The sequence below is a fragment of the Neophocaena asiaeorientalis genome, unplaced genomic scaffold (assembly GCF_003031525.2).
Source record: "Neophocaena asiaeorientalis asiaeorientalis breed wild unplaced genomic scaffold, Neophocaena_asiaeorientalis_V1.1 scaffold886, whole genome shotgun sequence".
Lineage (NCBI taxonomy): Eukaryota > Metazoa > Chordata > Mammalia > Artiodactyla > Phocoenidae > Neophocaena > Neophocaena asiaeorientalis.
Window position 1 is genome coordinate 269,628 of NW_020175226.1, and position 17,905 is coordinate 287,532.

General features: G+C 57.0%; 1 protein-coding gene across 1 annotated transcript in view; it reads left to right on the plus strand.

Annotated features, from left to right (window-relative positions):
* LOC112413458 (CUGBP Elav-like family member 4) overlaps nt 1–17,905 on the plus strand; it is a 286,922-nt gene that overhangs the window by 207,901 nt on the left and 61,116 nt on the right. Inside the window, exon 5 of the mRNA XM_024765407.1 lies at nt 14,071–14,119. Within this exon, the coding sequence (XP_024621175.1) occupies nt 14,071–14,119 (49 nt within the window). The remainder of the gene's footprint in view (nt 1–14,070; nt 14,120–17,905) is intronic.

Genomic DNA, 17,905 nt, shown 5'->3' on the forward strand with positions numbered 1-17,905 from the left:
GCCCTCGGGAGCTCGATAGACTTTCCAAACCTAATTAGTGTTTAATGGTCTGGAGAGACGCCGCATCCGCCGTTACCAGCCACACCACGCCGTCCGGCTTCAGATTCTTAATTAACCTTTAAGGAGATGATCCACTGTGGCCATCTCGAGAGGCCACGTCCATCCCTGTTCGCGCGCGCCAGGGCCCACGGCTCTCTGGGCAGAGCGAAGTGCCCCACGCGCGAGTCTGAGGGTGACTCCAGCCCCCCGATTTGAATCAGGTTTTCGAAACTGCTCGGGAGCACTCATCCCACAGAGGCTACCAACTCAGAACCACCGCAAGTCTAGGGGAGGTAGCGCTGTGCACACTTAGGGTAAAGGAAAGAAGAGCCGCAGATATCTGCCGCGGCCGATAGGGGGCGTGCAACCTGGCAGGGAGCCTCCCCCCCACCCCCACCCCAGTGAGGCATGTGACGTCGAGGCAGCCCCGAGGGGTGGGGGGCCGTCGGACTAACAGGGACCTGTCCCCTTGTGAGGAGGTGGGCTTTAGCCTCTGGGCAGGGAGAGTCCCTGAGGTGTCCCCAGCGGCTCATGGTTCAGAATCATCCTGCTTCCTGCAAGGAATGTGGGACGAGGCAAAAGGAGGGGACAATCCAGTTAGAGGTCCTCCAGTTAGAGGACAATCCAGTTAGAGGCGGTGCCTGGAATAGGGCTGGATTCCAACCTGCGGGTGCAGAAGGTATTGGAGGGTGTGAGCCTAGCCCCTGGGCGGCGGCAGTGATGTTCCTAAAGCCAGACAACCCAGGGAGGGAGCCAGGCTTTGGGCTGGAGGTCACACGTACCTGTGGGACAGCCAAGGGCCAAAGACCGAGAGAATCCTGAATGCAAAGCGAAAGAGGGTGGGGATGGCGAGGGGGATTTGGGGATCGCCTCCGCGGGGCTCAAGTTGAAGAGAAGGGGATGTGCAAAGTCTGCGAGGGGAGAGCAGGGGAGGGGTAAGGGCCCAGCGGCACCTGGGAGAACCCCGCCACCTCCCCAGCAAGCAGAGGAGGGCACAGTGCAGGCAAGGAGGGGACAGCAGCGTGGAGAGCAAACCTGTGCACTCCAGCACCCCACACACACATCTCACCGCCCACACGGCACACACACACACACACACACACACACTGACAACCACACACACACACAGCACAGGCACCACACCCTCCCAGTCACCCGCTCCCTCCGCACCCCTGCCTCACACACACACTCACGTGTCCGCCCCCGCCAAGCCCTTCAGCCCCCATGCACACACGATCACACTCACGCCTAAGCCTGACACACTCGTGGGCAGTGCCCGTGACCCAGAGACCCTGGCGTGTTCCAGGAGGAGGGCCATGATCGATGCTTATTAATGAAGCTGCCCCGGAGATGGCTAATTGATGGCGGTGCGCGGCTGTTGTCTGGAATTTAACCTGATTCATCATTTAGCCTGTTGGAGGCTGGAGAGCTGTGTTAATTAATGCCAGGAAAACAGACTTGGATGAGCTGGCGGTGCAGCCTCATATTAGAAAACCGAGAGCAAGGGGCAGAGGGAGGCGGTGGGGGGAGGGGGGAGAGAGAGAAGGAATGATTAAATCTAAAGCCCAGAGACAAATTCCAAAAAGCCAATGTCGGTGCTGTTTCTAGGATGACTCAGACTTGCGCTTGGCTGGCGTCGTCAGGCTATGGTGTGGGATTGAGAGCAATTTCCTCTAGATTTGTCATTTATGTGGTGTGGGCTTTGTTTTTTCCTTTATCTTGTGTGGGGACTGTCCCTCCGGGCCTGAGACTGAGCCCTAAGAGACAGGGAGGAGGGGCCCCGGGTTGGGGGAGGGCAGTGGGAAAGGCCCCCTTCTGCTCATGGAGGGCGCTGAGCCTGGCAACAGGGTCCAGGGTCCAGGGCAGCCTGGTGGGGCAGGTGGTGGAGGAGGGCTCAGCGCATCTGACTCAGGGGCAGGCTGAAGGGAGATGGGGAGAAGCAGAAGGGAAGGTGGACTGTGGGACACATAGACGAGGGTCTCCATCCAGCCCCCCGAGGCCAGGGTGCCCACTCCCCTTCTCGGCTTGTTAGGAGGGTCAGAGTCTAAATGAAGAAGGCAGTGGTTCCACTGTGGCCTGGGAAAGGTCACACCCAGCTGGAGAGCACCGCGGGCACCCCCAGGCGCAGAGCCCCACAGCCACGGGCCCTAGGGAGGCGTGAGTTCTCATGGTGGGATGGAAGAAACAGGTTCTCAGGTCCATGTAGCTGAGGGCAGCCTTGGAAGGTGGGCTTGCCTTGCCCTGTGGAGCTCTGGTACCGGAGCTGGTGAGAGGAAAGGGGAGGGGTTTTCGGGCTGGAAACACATCCTCTCTCGTCACTAGAGCTGGCCAGAGTGGAACTGGGACACCCGTGCAGGAGGAGCTCCCACTGTGGTGTGGGAGCAGGTACGGAAGAGCCGGCGCCCGAGACGAGGAAGGTGGTGGGTGGCTAGGCCCTGCCAAGTGCAGGGCTGTGGGGCTGGGCGTTTGGGGGATCGGTTCTGCTGCTGTGCTGAGAGCAGAAGGCACCCGGCGTGGCTGGGGTCCAGGAAGGGTGGGCTTGAATGCCTTTCGGCCAGGCCCTTCTGCAGACTGGATGGTGCGCTCTCCCCAGGGAAGGTTTGCTGTGCCATCCTCGTGCCAGGGAACAGGGCACAGCGAGGGCAGAGCCAGGGCAGGTGGAGGAGAGGCTTTGGGGGAACGAGGAGCAGGGAGAGGAAGAGAGGGGAAAGGCCGGAGAGCATAGCTGCCGTTTGTTTCTTGAGCACTTACTAGGCGCCAGGCACTGTGCTAAGAGCATTACCCGAGCTATCACTCCCGCGGGGCTCTCCACCCCCTCTGGGATGTGATCCTAAGAGGTCAAGTAGCTGCCCCACCTCACATGCACAAGGAGGTGGCAGAGCTAGGACTGAAATCCAGGCCTCCCAACTAAATCGGGACTCGTTTCATCCAGAATTATCTATCCACTGCTGTTTTTAAAAAAATCACACACCCCCACCCTGAAGAGGGTGAGCGACCCAGCCTGGCCGGGCAGGCTAATGAGCTTCGTTTCCACGGCAGCAGATCTTAATTAGGACCACAAGGGTCCGCCCACCCTTGCCAGGACAGCTCTGGCACGTTGGTGGGAGCGGATGAGAAGGACATGGGGCTTGGAGACAAAGAGACAGGCTGCCCTTGGCCGCGTGGATCTGGGAAGCCCTGACTGCCAGGTAGGGGCTGAGCCCAGCGGCACTATTCCATCTCCAGGATTCCACCTCCTTACCTGCCACAGCCCAGAGAAGCTTCCACCCACGCAGATGGGGCCCAATCCCAGCCCCATGGCAATGGGGGGGGACGAGGAAAACTAAAAGGCTGACTGGGGATCCCCTCCCTTCTGGAAACAAGCAGAAGAGACCTTTGACTGGCCCAGGGAAGGGGCACCTCCTTTGTTTGTACACAGTGGGTGAGGGGAAAGCATTCTGTAAACTTAGATGCCAGAGAGCAGAGAGGGTGGAGGTTGGGAGAGGGATGGGAGCGAGAGAGGAGACAGAGAGAAGGGGAGGGGGCCACCCCAGGCAGTCCCACCAATAGGCTCCGTCAGCGCCGCCGCCCGTTGGCTGGACACTGCAGAGCAGAGCATCCTGTTGCATAGCAACTGCCTGGGGCCTTGTTTGTGGGGCTGGACCACGGACGATGTACGGGCTGCAGAGGCCCCCGTGCCCTGCTCCCCTCCCCGCACCGTGGGCGTCTAGCTCCCCACCCCACCTGCCTACAGGCTGGGAGGGGACCAGATGCCAAGATAGTACTGGCCACTCCTGATCTAAATGTTCACCCCCGACCAGGCTCCATTGCCCCAAGCCCTCTTGCTCTTTCTGAATGTGGCCCTAGTGGAATGCTGTTCCTGCCAAAAACTGACAGGGGACACCACTGCCCACTGCACAGGCTCAGACCCTCCAGGGGCCACATCAGGCCCCCTGCCTCCACCCGACCTGCCTGCACATCACACTCTGAGACTTTCCTCACACTCTGTGACACCCTGCTGGCTCTTCCCTCAACTCACCTACGTCGTCCGCGGTTCTGCCTGCCAGCCAACCCCCTCTACATCCTCCCCACCCCGTGAGTCAGCTCACCGGGCTCCTCTGGTGTCAGAAAGGATGGAAGGACATAGCCAAGTCGTGTGGTCAGTGCAAGGTCTGGAGTTGCGAAGGACTCGATAACTGTCACCTGTCACGGTCACTCATGCCTCCCTGTCCTCCATCCAGGCACACGGCAGAGGCCATGCAGGTCCACCCACTCTCCTGTCTTGATGGTCATTAAGACAGTCAGGCCTCTGTGCTGCTTCTCAGCCGCCTTCCTTCATCCCCTTGAGGACCACTTTTGACAGCAGCTGACTGAAGGAATCTAGAGGCCATGACTGGCAGAGTGACGGGTGTGACTGGGCCTCGCTGGAGGGGGGCACAAGGGCTTGGGACTCTGCCCTTCAGACCAATGAGAAGAGGTGAGGATGAAGGTGAAGAAGGGGAAGGATGAGGGTGAGATGCCTCTGTGGGTGATCCAGAGGTGACCTCAAGTGTTTTACCAAGGGACCAACAGAGGGCCTTGGCTGGGAGGCACCCCCCTTCCACCACTTCAGGGGCAGCTCCGAGCTGGACCATCTAAATGAGGAGAGGGGTGAAGAGCTGACAGGGCCTACATGCCTGACCCAACAAGCATCAGATGGCCTCCTGGATGCGGGGAATGGGAGCAGAACCAGATTTATTAAAAATCTTATCTGGAGGGTTTGCATTTCAATGGGCTGTGGATTTGCATATTTTAACAATAACCTCCAGGTTCTTCTGTCTGGTCCGCGCTCACTGGCTGTCTCTCTAAACCATGATCACTGGTTCAGTAAACCCTTCCTAATCCGGAGGTACAACATCACCACTTTGCTGGAGGAGGGAGGGTTAAAGGGCCTTTCTCTCTGGACCAGAAATAGGGCTGTTCAGCAGGTCTCCACTTCTGGCCTCTGGACACTCCTGCCACCAGACTGTGGCTGAGGCAGGAGAGAACGATGCCAGTGACAGGCACAATAGAGGATTCAGTCGTCCATTTGGTCAGTGAGCATTTATTGAACACCTACGGTGTACCGGGTGCCACGCCCGACTCTGGGTGCGCAGTGGGTACAGAACAGGTGTGGACCTTCCCTCGTACAGAGGAGACAAATATTAAACAAATAAATCCACAACTTGAGAACCATAATGGCTTATCACTGTCCCAAATTGTGGCAAGGCAATGAAGGAAAGAACAGGGAGCTTGAAGAGACCCCTAATTTATTGCAAGGCCAGGGGGATGCTGAGACCTGAGGGAAGCATGGGTGGTGGCTGAGCCGAGAAGGGAGCAAGTGCGCTGCACCCACAGCAGGCTCGGGACCTGCCCTCAGGCCCTGGGAGCCGCACCACCAACTGGCCTGGCCAGGGTCACCTCGGAGTCTGGCCCGTGGTGGGGGAGTGCCTCCAGCAAAGGCACATGTCACTCTGCAGTCATTGCTGGGGTGTCCTTAAGTCAAAACTTCATGATGACAGCAAACAGGATTCCTTGAATCTCTAACCCCACCCTGTGGAGTGAACCTTACACAATTTATTAAGGAGGTAATTAAAACAATATATTTACAACAAGCTACAAATAATGTGTGCTGCTTCTGCCATTCCCCTTCGATCCCTTCTCTCTGGGGGACTGGGAGGCCCCTGCAGCAAGGGTTCATCCTTTCCTTCCAAGGTTACTGAGGGCCCTCTGTGCACAGTCAGGGGAATCCAGCCGGGCCCAGGATTCAGAATCTGCCCTCCTGGGGCTTTGAACAAACAATTTCTCCACTAATTAATTTGTTCATTGTGAATTGCTAAGTGCCATGAAGACAAAATCCTGGTGGAGGACAGGGTTACTGTAGAGCCGCCCACCTGTGGTCCCCATTGCTCTCATTAGTGAGTTCTCTTCTCTATCTGTATCAGATGGTTGCAGCCTCACCACCAGCGTTTTACACCAAAGTCTGGAAATTCTCAGTCTATCCTCCCAAACTTGCCCAAAGTTCACCTTTAAAAGATAAATCTTGGGACTTCCCTGGTGGCGCAATGTTTAACGATCCTCCTGCCAATGCAGGGGACACGGGTTCCATTCCTGGTATGGGAAGATCCCACATGCCGCGGAGCCACTAAGCCCGTGCGCCACAACTACTGAGCCCCCGTGCTGCAACTACTGAAGCCCGAGCGCCTAGAGCCCGTGCATCGCAGCAAGAAAAGCCACCGCACCGAGAAGCCCGCACACCGCAACGAAGAGTAGCCCCCGCTCTCCGCAACTAGAGAAAGCCTGCGTGCAGCAACGAAGACCCAACGCGGCCAAAAATAAATAAATAAATTTTTTTTTTTTTTAATTTTTTTAGGATAAATCTTTGAGTACCATTCTCTGTTTCAGAAGCTCGTGCACAGTTCCACCTGAAAACACCTGATGGTCAAGGATATGTCTGATGCCTGGAGCTGGTGGATAGAGATAAGCTTGCAGGATGATGGGGACCCAGAAGGGCATCGTGGTCAGGGCAAGTTCATGGGCAGGCTCCCTGTGCTGTCACACAGGGCCCCACACTCAGAAGGGTCCCATGCTTAGTGTTTAGTGCTCTGCTGTTGCCACCTTGAAATTCTTAAAATTTTATCTTTGAACTTGTGTTTCATAAGCGAAGTCTGTGGCATGAAGGAGCCCATGTAGGGGGCCTGGGGCCTCTGCTTATGATCGGTTTTGCCTCCCACCACCTGCCTGATCCATATACATCCTGGTCCCCACGTGAAATCACTCTGCCTTCTAGGCCAGCCAGCAACGGCCTGGGTGGGGTTTAGGGAGGATCGGGTGGGGCCCACTTTCCCTGTGGTACCCCAGGCTGGCAGTGCCGTGGCATGTCTCTCTGGTCAACAGAGGCATTGTCTTAGCAGGGGTGAGCATCTTTCAGCTGATTAATGCATCCCTGGCACAGCATTTACAATACCCTTGAGGATCACCTGCCCACTGTGGGTTAGGTCAGGGGGTACCATGGGCACAAGTGATGTCTGGCTGTACTTCCCATGGCCCACCCTTGGCTGGATTGTACCAGGTCAGTCTGTAGTCAGTGGAAGAGAGAACCCAGCAGTCCTCAGGCCCAGCCTGCCCCCCATGTTGCAGGGCGGGGCTCTGGGTACCTGTGAGGGTCTCCATGCCTGAGGAGACCCTCTCTTTCTTCTTAACCTTCCTGAGTCTGGCTCGCATTTCTCTCCTCTGGCCAGCTCAAGGCACCCTCCAGGCATGAGTCACAAAAACGAATTGTATAATTTTGGTGATTCTGCATAGGCGTTAAATGTTCTGATGTTTGCACTTAAAACTGGCATCACACAAAATAAAGATGAATGGTAGAATCCATGCTAATAATTTAAAATTTATATTTTTCTTTACTTAAAACGACATCAAATAGCAGGTAAAAAAATACCATGACAAGTCAAGCAAGAGAGAGACCATGAAAGAAAGGGAAAGCTTTATATTTCAGTGCTTTAATGATGCTTTTTTCCTTACTTTTTAAACAGGGGGCCCTGCAAATTAGGTCTCTCTTCCCAGAGCAGCAGTGCCACTGAAGATGGGGCACAGATGTCCCAACAGGTCCAGAACACAGGGTCTGCTGCTTCACCATTTCCATGACCGTCATGTGTGCTGGGGTGGGGGGCAGAGAGCATAAAAGCTGAGTTCTCTCGGGGGGATGAGAACAAACAGCAGGACAGATGAAGAGTAGGGGCCAGGCTCTGAGGAATGTGTGGGCGCACAGAGCTAAGAGCTGCTTCCAGCGCAGGCTGCAGGTTTGAACAGAAGAAGGATCAGCATTACCAGATTACTGCATGGTTTTGGGAGATGCAAGCCCTCCTGGTGAGCAGAAAACGAGGTATCACCAGACACCCACACATCCCAAAAGCAGCCAGAAAGGACCCTCGGCTTTGAGGTTTGGACACCCACCCTGGAAGTGCATCTGGGGGCTCAGCTGCTGGCTGGAGAGCACGCTGGCCATCTCCATAGGCCACGCCAGTAACCCTGCCACCCCAACTGTCCTCCCCCTCCCCCTCCCCAGCCCCGTGCAGGGCATTGGTCCAGACCTTCCTGAGGCATTTCTGGGTCACAGACTGGCAAACAACACGGAAGCTGACATTTGCTGGGAGCACCGCACTAGTTTCCTCCCTCATCTCGGTTAATCCCAACACCCAACCTTAATGAATTATCTCATGATGTCTGTGATGGCACACAAGTACTACTCAAGCGTGAGCATGGGTACATGTGTCACACACACACACACACACACACACACACTCCAGGGGAGCTCAGTCCTGAGTTAGGGTAGGGTCTGGGGGGTCTATGAGTAGGAAATCAGGTCCCTGCTCTTGCTTGAGAAACAAGTGTCTCTCTGTCGCAGTCACGCGCGCGTGCGCGCGCACACACACACACACACACACACACACACACACACATACACACTCCAGGGGAGCTCAGTCCTGAGTTAGGGTAGGGTCTCGGGGGTCTATGAGTAGGAAATCAGGTCCCTGCTCTTGCTTGAGAAACAAGTGTCTCTCTGTCGCAGTCACGCGCGCGTGCGCGCGCACACACACACACACACACACACACACACTCCAGGGGAGCTCAGTCCTGAGTTAGGGTAGGGTCTGGGGGGTCTATGAGTAGGAAATCAGGTCCCTGCTCTTGCTTGAGAAACAAGTGTCTCTCTGTCGCAGTCACGCGCGCGTGCGCGCGCACACACACACACACACACACACACACTAAGAGACAGAGAGAGTGGTATAGGGCCATGTGTGGCTGGGGGGCTGAGAGATAACCAAGGAAGTCTTACTGGAAGGGCAGGAAGTCTTTTGAGCAAGGGGAGGGTTTGGATGGCCTTTGACGAGTGACAGGGAACTTCCCAGGCTCTTTCTGAGACAGCTCTGGGTCAGCTCACTGGGGCCCGGTGTGAAGCAGGGGGCTTAGGGTCCTGAGAAGACAGGTGGAGGGGGACCCAGCTCCAGGAGGAAGGGCCCCAAGTGATCCTGCGGGCAGCAAGGGCTGTCCCCAGTGAAGCAGGGGCGAGCTCCGGACGTCCCCAGGGCTCACCCTGGCACTGGCTTAGGCAGGTGCCAGGCAGTAAGGGACAGAGGGGGCTCAGCCACCCCCCAAAACCTTCATGCCAGCCGTTAGGAAGGTGATTGCAGCAGAAGGGAAGCCGAGTGAAGACAGTCCCTCTCTGGTCTGGTGGCAGAACCCATGTGGGCACTCAGGGACCAGGGGCCCCCTCCGCAGGCTGGGCCTGCTCTGGTGGGGTTTCATTCCAGCCTCGGGGAGCCCCTCGCAGGGCCGGCGTGAAGAGACACAGACAAGAGAATGGCTCTCACACAGGAACAAGCCCAGGGGCACAGCCCAGTTTGTACCAGGAGGACAAGGAAAGTGGTAACTGGAACCACGAGGGTTAATCGGAGCCAGCTTCCCAGATGCCGAGGGACGGCCCTGCACCCTGGCCCACAGTGGGCAGCAGAGACCCGCAGACCCCTGTGGGAGGGAGACGTGGCCCCCGGAGCAGAGATGGGAGGGGGTGTTGGGAGGGGGAGAGGGAGTCAAGAAAGAGCCAGCTGGCCTGTCCATCAGTCTGTCTGTCTGCCCACTGGCCACAGGCCTCTCCTTATGCGGGAAGCCACGCTGGACGGACAGGTGAAGCCTTTGGACCAGATCAATCATTGTATTTATTCTAATTGTATCGTAACTGTCCCCAAGGAACCCAGTTCAAATGAGCTTGACATTATTAAAATTTTAATGCCCAGTTTTCATAGCTGAATGAATATTTAAAGGGTATGTCCCAGCTTAAGTTATGATGATGAAGAAATTAATGGAATGTCTTGTTTAATGCATGGCTATGTGTTGATGCAAAAAGTGGCAGAGACGGGGAGAAGAAGGGGAGGTGGGGCCAGGGCAGAGGGGCCTGGGAGGGAAGGAGGCCCCGCCACCCACCACTGGCTGCAGCAGGGAGCAGAGAGGACCCCAGACCTAGGCCAGGACCACTCGCTCCCCCTGAGGGGCCCCCGGGGCTGGAAGCCTGAACACAGTCGATGACAAAGGAAGTTAGTGATGTCCCCAGAGGGCTGACCCCAGAAGCCTGAGGGTGGCTTCAGGGAGCTGTTCCTGACCCAGGGAAGGCGGCGCAGCTCAGGCACCTGTAGGCACAACCGGGGCTGAAGGCCACCGGGGAATGTGGGGATGCTGATGACCCAGCCCCGAGGCCCAGGCCCAGGCCCTCCCAGAAGGATAATACAGTGGCTGAGAGGGACGGGATGGCTGGACAGAGGAGCAAGGGATGGGTTAGAGGAAAGGCACCAAGAAATGGGCCCCAGCATCCTCGACATTCACCTGCAGGGGATGCCCTGGGGCTCATGTGGCCAAGAGGTCCTGAGGCCACAGGCAAAGTTAGAAGATGGGCAAGGAGATGGCAACTGCCCCTCCCGCCTTCCTACCAGTATCCTGTCTCCCCTTCTTCACCGTTCCTGCCTCACTGCCCATCTCTGCGGCACGGTCTGCCCTCTGCTTCCCAGGATGTAAGCAGGCCCGGGCGAGGCTAGATGGGGCTGGAGTCTGGAACAGGGAAGAGAAACACGGGCCAAAGGAGTGAGATCTCCCTTCAGGCCCGAGGCATCTGTACAGAGCCTGCTCTACCTAAGAAATCTTCCCAGCTGAGCCTGACACTTTATTTCTGCTGAGAATTAAGAAAGCACGGGATTTCTTTCTCTCTCCATCTATCCCGGCACCACCCTGACAGCCCTGCAAAGGCTGTATGGACTCTGACCATCCCTAGATAATAATAGGACATGAAATATGACCCCAGGAGCCACAGGTCTATGGGAACCAGGACAATTCTGCTCCATTGTGGGTGCCCAGACCGTGGCTGAGGGCAGGTGGGAGGCTAGATGAGCCCCTGGGTCCCCACTGCCAGGAGCCCAGTGATGGAGGAGGTCTGGGACCACCGTCCAGGGCTGGCCTGGTCAGGGAGGGCTTGCTGGGGGGTGGGGGGTGGAACTGAGGGGAATCAGGCCTAAGTCCGTGAGCCTGGGGCAGAGCATTCACGAGTGCCCAGGTGTCAAGGACAGCGGGACAGTGGCTGACTGCCTGAGGGTGACATGCCCCAGGGTGGAAGGCTCCATGCACAGGCAGATTGCATTTGCCTTGTTTAATTTACCATGGAAAATGGGTCCCATTACAACAGAAACAGCTCTACCCCAGCCCTTGTCCGTCCATAGGACTCACCCCCTCTGCTCTCCATAGAGATTTGCTGTGGGACTCAGAAACAAGGTGCCAGGGGAGGCGTCCTCCCAGGGTCCCTGCCCTTCCTCCCAGCATTGCCTCTAAGCATTCGGGCTCGGCCTGGGCCTGCTCTGGCCCCAGGGACGGAGCCTCCTCTGAGGCCTCCTCCTTCCCTCGTCTCCACAGCAGCAGAGCCCCGCTGAGCCTGGTTCACACTCTTCTACCCGCCCCTCCTCACGCCCCACTCCTTACCGGGGAGCCTGAATCAGCTCACCACTCACCCCCTTCCCCACACTCTGAACTTTCCTGGACCCTTCCTAAGCCTGTCACGTCTGGTTCCCAGAATCTCCCGAACATGTAGTCTGGTGTTAAGAGTCCTGGGTTCATCTTGATCACCGTTTACCACCTGTGTGACCTCAAGCTAGTTTCTTAGCCTCTCTGAAACTCCATTTCCTTGGTTAAAGATTATCTATTTGCACGCATCCTAGGGGAAGTGATGATAATCCAACAATATAATTTTGTAGCAGCTGTTCGTGTTCCTGTAGGTGTAGCAGTGCGGTGCCCCCTTTGCAACTCAATTCCCAACTTGACTGTACATTCTATACGGAAAAGGGAGAATTCCTGCAGGACTCTTCCCCCTGGAGTACCAGGAAGGCTTCAGGCCAGAGGCTGGTGGGGGTATGGGAACAGAGCTCACAGGCCGAAGGAACAGATGTTGGGCGGGGGGGGGGAAGTGCCCGGTCGCGAGGAATGGAATGATGCAAGAGGCGGTGGGGGCCAGATTTGGGGGACCAGGCGGAGGGGTTGTATTCGATTTGGTGGCCCAATTGCCCCTTGCCAGATGGACATCTTCCCTTGACCCCCTCCTTTCAGAGCAGCTTTGGGGTCAAATGAGGTGAAACATAGGAAGTCCAACCCACCCCATCGTCATAACTTATCATGGTAGCACCGTGCCTACCCACCCTGGCTGCAGTCTGGATCTGCCACTCCTCCGAGCTTGGCTTTTCATTGGCAAGAGAGAGATAATAATCCGTCCGTGGAGCATTATAATAATTACATAAGCAGGAAAGCCATAGAAATGTACCCAGGAGAACACAATGGCCAGAAAGGAGGGACAGCCTAGGGAAGGGCTGGATGTGGAGTCTCCGAAGACACAGAACGGGAACCCGAGAGTACAGCCCTTCTTCCACAGCCAGAGGCAAGCTCAGCCTCCTGGACCCTTCGCTCTAGGACTGGAAAACAGGTGGTCTATGGGGAAGCCAGGACCCCCGAAATGAAACTGGGAATTTCCTATGTCCCTCTTCCTTCTCCCTGTTAATTGGAGGTTCCCGTAAACCCACACCTTCCTCCGCGGGCAGAGCGTACATACCAAGTACCTTCATTTCCCTCAACTCCATAAGGGGTGCCGAGTGGGGACCTCCTGGCAAACAATGGCACCCGGACCCCCTCTTAGTGGACCGGCCCCCCCAGAATCCTATCTTACCCTCCGGGCCACCTGTGCTTCCTTTTCCTCTGTTCTGTGCCCTGCCTCCCGCCTCTGTCCTTCCTTGCGTGGCTCTGCCCTTCCCCTGGCCTCATCTTCACCTTGCTGAGTCACGGGCACCCACGCTCCCCCACCCATCGTCTTGACGCAACCAAAGCTCACTTCGAATCCTAGACCAGAAGGAAGCTTGTGACTGGCTAGTCCAGCCTCCATACACAAGGGGAACTGGCAACGGAAAGTCACCTGGTGCAGGACAAAAGCCCAAAAATAGCCCTGGAGGACCCAGGTTCCCAGGCACATCTTGCCACAAGGGGGCCCCGCCTCAGCTTCTCCATCTACAAAATGGGGGCATTTAGTACCTGCGCTGCCTGCCTCTCAAGGTTTGTTTGTGAGAGAAATGCAAATAGAGTAAGGGATAAGAGAGGTACAGGACAAGCAAAAGCACTGGCAAAGACATAAAATACAATTCCATTTGCGTGATTCCTACCATTTTTATTGTGTGAAATATCCTCAGGGCCTGAGAGCCCACCTTACGCCTCCTCCGGCATCCGGAGGATGGAAAACAGGCTGCGGAGCCCCAGATCCTGGAGTTCAGAGCCCCCTAGTGGCCTGAATGAGGCATTGAAACGGATCCTCCAGAGAGGCCGGCGGCTAAAAGGCTGGGGGCGTCAGGCCGTGCCTGGTGTCGTCCTGGCACCCAGACACCACGTGAGACAAGTAGCTGTGCCCACTCCACATACACCCCGAGGGGACAGCCTGGCCGCAGTCAGGAGCCCCAGCCCTGAGCTCTGCTCCAACAAGGAGCTGAGTGGTCCAGAGCCTCAGGCACCCCTGGGACCCACAGCCAGCATCTGCAGGATACTGCAGGGATGGGGTGCAACTCACTGCCATGCCCCAACCTGGGCAGGAGTTAGTCTTCGGCCAGAGACCAGCTAGTTTCAGCAAAGCGATCTGTCTCTAGGGTGGGCCAGAGAGGGGACACCTCAGATTCTAGTATCACAGCAAGAGGTACTCAAAGCTGGGAGAGGGACCACTGGAGGTCCCTCTCAGGATTGGAGACCTCCAATCCTGAGAAACCCTCCTGAAATCAGGGGACCCTGGGGACCACACTGGGGAGGGGAGATGGGTGGGGCTTTAGTGAAGACTCGCTCGTTTGCAGCTGCGCGGGTACGCGGGTGTATGTGTCAGTGGTGTGGTCCATGTGCTATGTACCCATGAACACCTGCGTATCTTCGGGTGCAGATGTGTCTGCTCTAACACTGCCCCCCTGTGCTCTGTTGCAGATGAACCGGCCGATCCAGGTGAAGCCAGCGGACAGCGAGAGCCGAGGAGGTAGTAGCTGCCTGCGCCAGCCCCCTTCACGTGAGGGCCCACTTGTCCCTGCCGCCTCCCCCTGCCCCCTGGGGACCTCATGGCCCAGGGCTGGAACAGGGCTTTGGAGCCCTGGGTGACAGATGTGGGGACAGAGTAAAGAGGATGGGGGAGAATTGGGGTCTGCCGTATGCTGGGGTTCCTTCCTTCCCATGAGTAAACAAGTAGGATGTCCTGGGCACTCCACTGCCCCCTTTAAGACACCCAAAAGGGTAGGCCCACCTCTGTGTCACTAAGGAAATCCCCACTGGGATGGGACTGGACTAGTTGAAAGGGTGCCAGGCTGGGAGGGAGGAAATGTGTTTCAGTCCTGCCCTGGGAAGGCTCAGGCCAGAGTGGGTGAATCTGAGGGGGGCTGCCCACTGCAGGGTGGGGCTGCCGAAGTCAAGACCCTGGACCTACATACAGGTGGACAGGCAGATGTCTGGAAGGGGACAGAGCAGGAGGACAGAGCCTCACCCCCAGACTCAGGCCTCTGTGCCCCAAGGGGAGGCTCTGTTCCGTCCACCAGCGGGGGCCTCCCCCCCGCCCCCCCACTGCACACAGAGGCTCGACCAGGCCAGGCTCTGGCTCCTCTGCCAAGCATCCACCCTCCAGGCTTCTGGCCCGGGTGTCCATGCCCACACCATGCCCCTGGGCTCTCCCTGGCTAGGCCTGGACACTCACTCTCATCTCAGCTCAACCGGGCGCTGAGGAACTTCTCTCTCCCTCCCCCTCTCCCCCCCTCCCAATTTTCCAGGAAATTAAGAGCAAAAAATAGGCAAAAGCTATTTGCAAATTCAGAGTCAAGGTTCTTGTCCTGAGGAAACTGTAGTGTGGCCACAGGTGGCCTGCCCACCCCTGGGACCTGTGGTCCCTCCAGGACAGGCCTCTGCCCTCTGGGCCCCAACAGGGCCTCCACCCTGGCACAAGGCCTCTATGGCTCTGGGGCCCTCCTGACCCAGGCCTCGAATCCCACCCAACAAACCCAGCTGCCCGAAGGGGCCCCATGCCCCAGGGCACAGGTGCGCCTCCCTGTGGCCCTCTGAGAGCTCCCCATCCCGAGGACCCCGATCGTGGGGGCGGGTTGGTTGAAGAGTAAAAATGGTTCAGGTGTGAAGGGCTCATGCTGCGGACCACACCTGGGTCACACTGCTTGCTCCTGCCCCTCTCCTGGCAGTCCAGTTACTTGGTTTTCTCTGCACACAGAGGCTCCTCAAACACCCAGGGCCAGGCCCCCTGCCCTGGCGGAGAGAGGCGTGCAGTCTGGCCTCACGCAGGTGCCCTCAGTGACACGGGGCAGAGGCAGGGCCTCTCCCAGAGACTGTCTCCGGGAGAAAGGACCAGCAGGACCTGGCAACCAGGTCACCTGTCAGGCAGTGACTCACCTGCAACGCCCTATCCGTGTGGCAGGGCCAGGAGGCAGCAGAGACCCCTGGCTTTGGTGGGGAGGGAGCTCGGACGGTAAGTGGCACCTGCAGTCCCAGAGGAGGGGTCCCCGAGGTGGGGGCAGCCAGAGACCTCGGAGGACGAGGACGTGGCACCTGAGCTGCCTTGAAGGAGGGGATATTCCACACCTGGAGAAGTCGGGGTGGCATGAAGAAGGCCTAGTTTAATCCAGGCCGGGAGCAGGGTGTTGGGAAGCCTGCTGCCAGCGAGGCCGCGCTGCGCTCTAATGCAAACCGTTTCTCCCCTCACTGGCCTTGGAGGCAGTAACTCTCCGACTTCAAGTTGCTAACCTCATCTCCTTTCTCCCATATATCTCCTGCGCTGACACTCGCCCCAAACCAGATTAATCAGGTCTTTTATTCTTCCTGCAGTAGAAAGGGGGGAAAAGAGAGCCAAACCTAAACATCTATCCATTCATTGCATATTCAGTGTTAAACAAGGAGATGATCCTGAGGAAGCATCATCACCAAGCTATTTGAAAAGAAAAAGAAAGTTTAAAATAATTTAATATCCATTAAATACTTCTTCAGTGGAGGGAGGGGATGGGGGAGAAGTGAACATTAAAAAAGACGAAAGAAATGGGAACAGGAGAAAGGTATGGAAGGCAGGGGTGGGAGTGGAAGGGGCGGGGGAGGAACACGATGGGAAAGGAAGAGCCCAGAAAGGTGAAGGGAAAGGGGCAGAAGGAGGAGGGAGGCCTGGGAGAAAGTGGGTAGAGGGGAAGGTGGCAGGGAGCTGGGAAGACTTGGGGGCACAGCTGGGAGGAGAAGGGAGGGGCAGGAAGAGGAAATGGCCCTAGAGGGAGAGGTGGGTCTGCACCACCCGGGCTCTCCTCATCCCGGATTAGCTAGGTGCTTGGCTGGAGCTCCCCAGGAAGAGTACAGGACGGCAGCTCTTGTTCTGGTCCTGGGTTCTATTCCCATCTTTGTCCAGAATGAGCTCTGGCCCGGACACTGCTTCTCTGGGCCTCCACCCCCTCACCCAGGGATGGGAGATCTCACTATCCAGGAAAGCTGCTGTTTACAGAGCACCCACTGAGGGCTGGGATTTGATTTGATTTGATTTGATTTGATTTGGCCACAGCACGCAGCCTGTGGGACCTTAGTTCCCCAACCAGGGATTGAACCCAGGCCCTCAGCAGTGAGAGCGCAGAGTCTTAACCAGACCGCCGTGGGCCAGGACTTTAAACAAATATGTTTAATCCATACAAAAACGTTGGGAGGTGGAAGTTATTGGCCCCACTTAAAGGTACAAACCAAGGCACAGAGAGGCTAAGTAACTTGTTTCAGGTCACACAGCTAGGTGGTGGCAGAGCCAGAATTCAAAGCCCTGCCTGTCAGTAACCAGCACCCAGGTGCTCTGCATTCCTCTGACTCCTAGGACTCTTTCGGACTCAGGGGACAGTGGGAAGGTGCTGCAGGCATTTGTCATACCTCTAGGGCTATTCTCAAGGTAAATGAGGGGAGAGGAACAGGGTCCCAGGTGAGGGAGGCAGGACCAGTCTGGATGAGAAGCTGGACGTACCCATAAGACATGAGAGACCAGGACTGCAGGGGTCAGAGAAGAGAGAACCCATTGTGGCCTGGAGCAAGCAGGGAGGGCTTCCTGGAGGAGGTGAAAACTGGACCAAGAGGTGTAGACTTGGCAGGAGACAGTGAGGGCCCAAAGTGAAAATGGGACCCTGGACACAAGGCCAAGGGGTTACACTTGTCTCCATCAGAAGGAGGAGCCACTGACGCCATGGAGGACCAGGCAAAGAGAGGGCATCACAGCTGTAACATCCCTGGGCAGGAAGAGAGGAGACAGCCCCTGATACCACCACCAAGAGCTAGGGCTCCAGCTAGGTGGGGAAAGAAAACCAAAGGAGAAAGAGCTTCCCCAGGACCCATCCCGCTGCAAGGAGAATCCTGTTAACCCCACAGAACTTGCTGGAGCAAGTCATATATCAACTCAGATTCACCCCCAAATAAGCAAGCCAGTTCATTCACCAGGGGAGTGAGGCAGGCTGGGGACAGAGAGGAACCAGGTAAAGGGCACCCTCCCACCTGCCCTGGCCATCTCAGAGGCAAGGACGCTTTCTTGGGCGTGAACTGTTGTGTCCTTTGCCTCCTAGCAGGCAGACACACCCGCCCCAAGAGCTGGCTCAAGGTCCCCGTCTGAACTGGGTCTCCACAGCTGCAAGGGCCCTTCAGCCTCTCCGTTTCACTCTCAGCCTCTGGGTGGGTGCCCGCGATGTGCTGCCCTGTAGCCCTGACCCCCTCCCCATCCTCCCTGGTCTCAGTCCAAATGAGTGCTACGGCTGAAGACAGGATAAGCTCC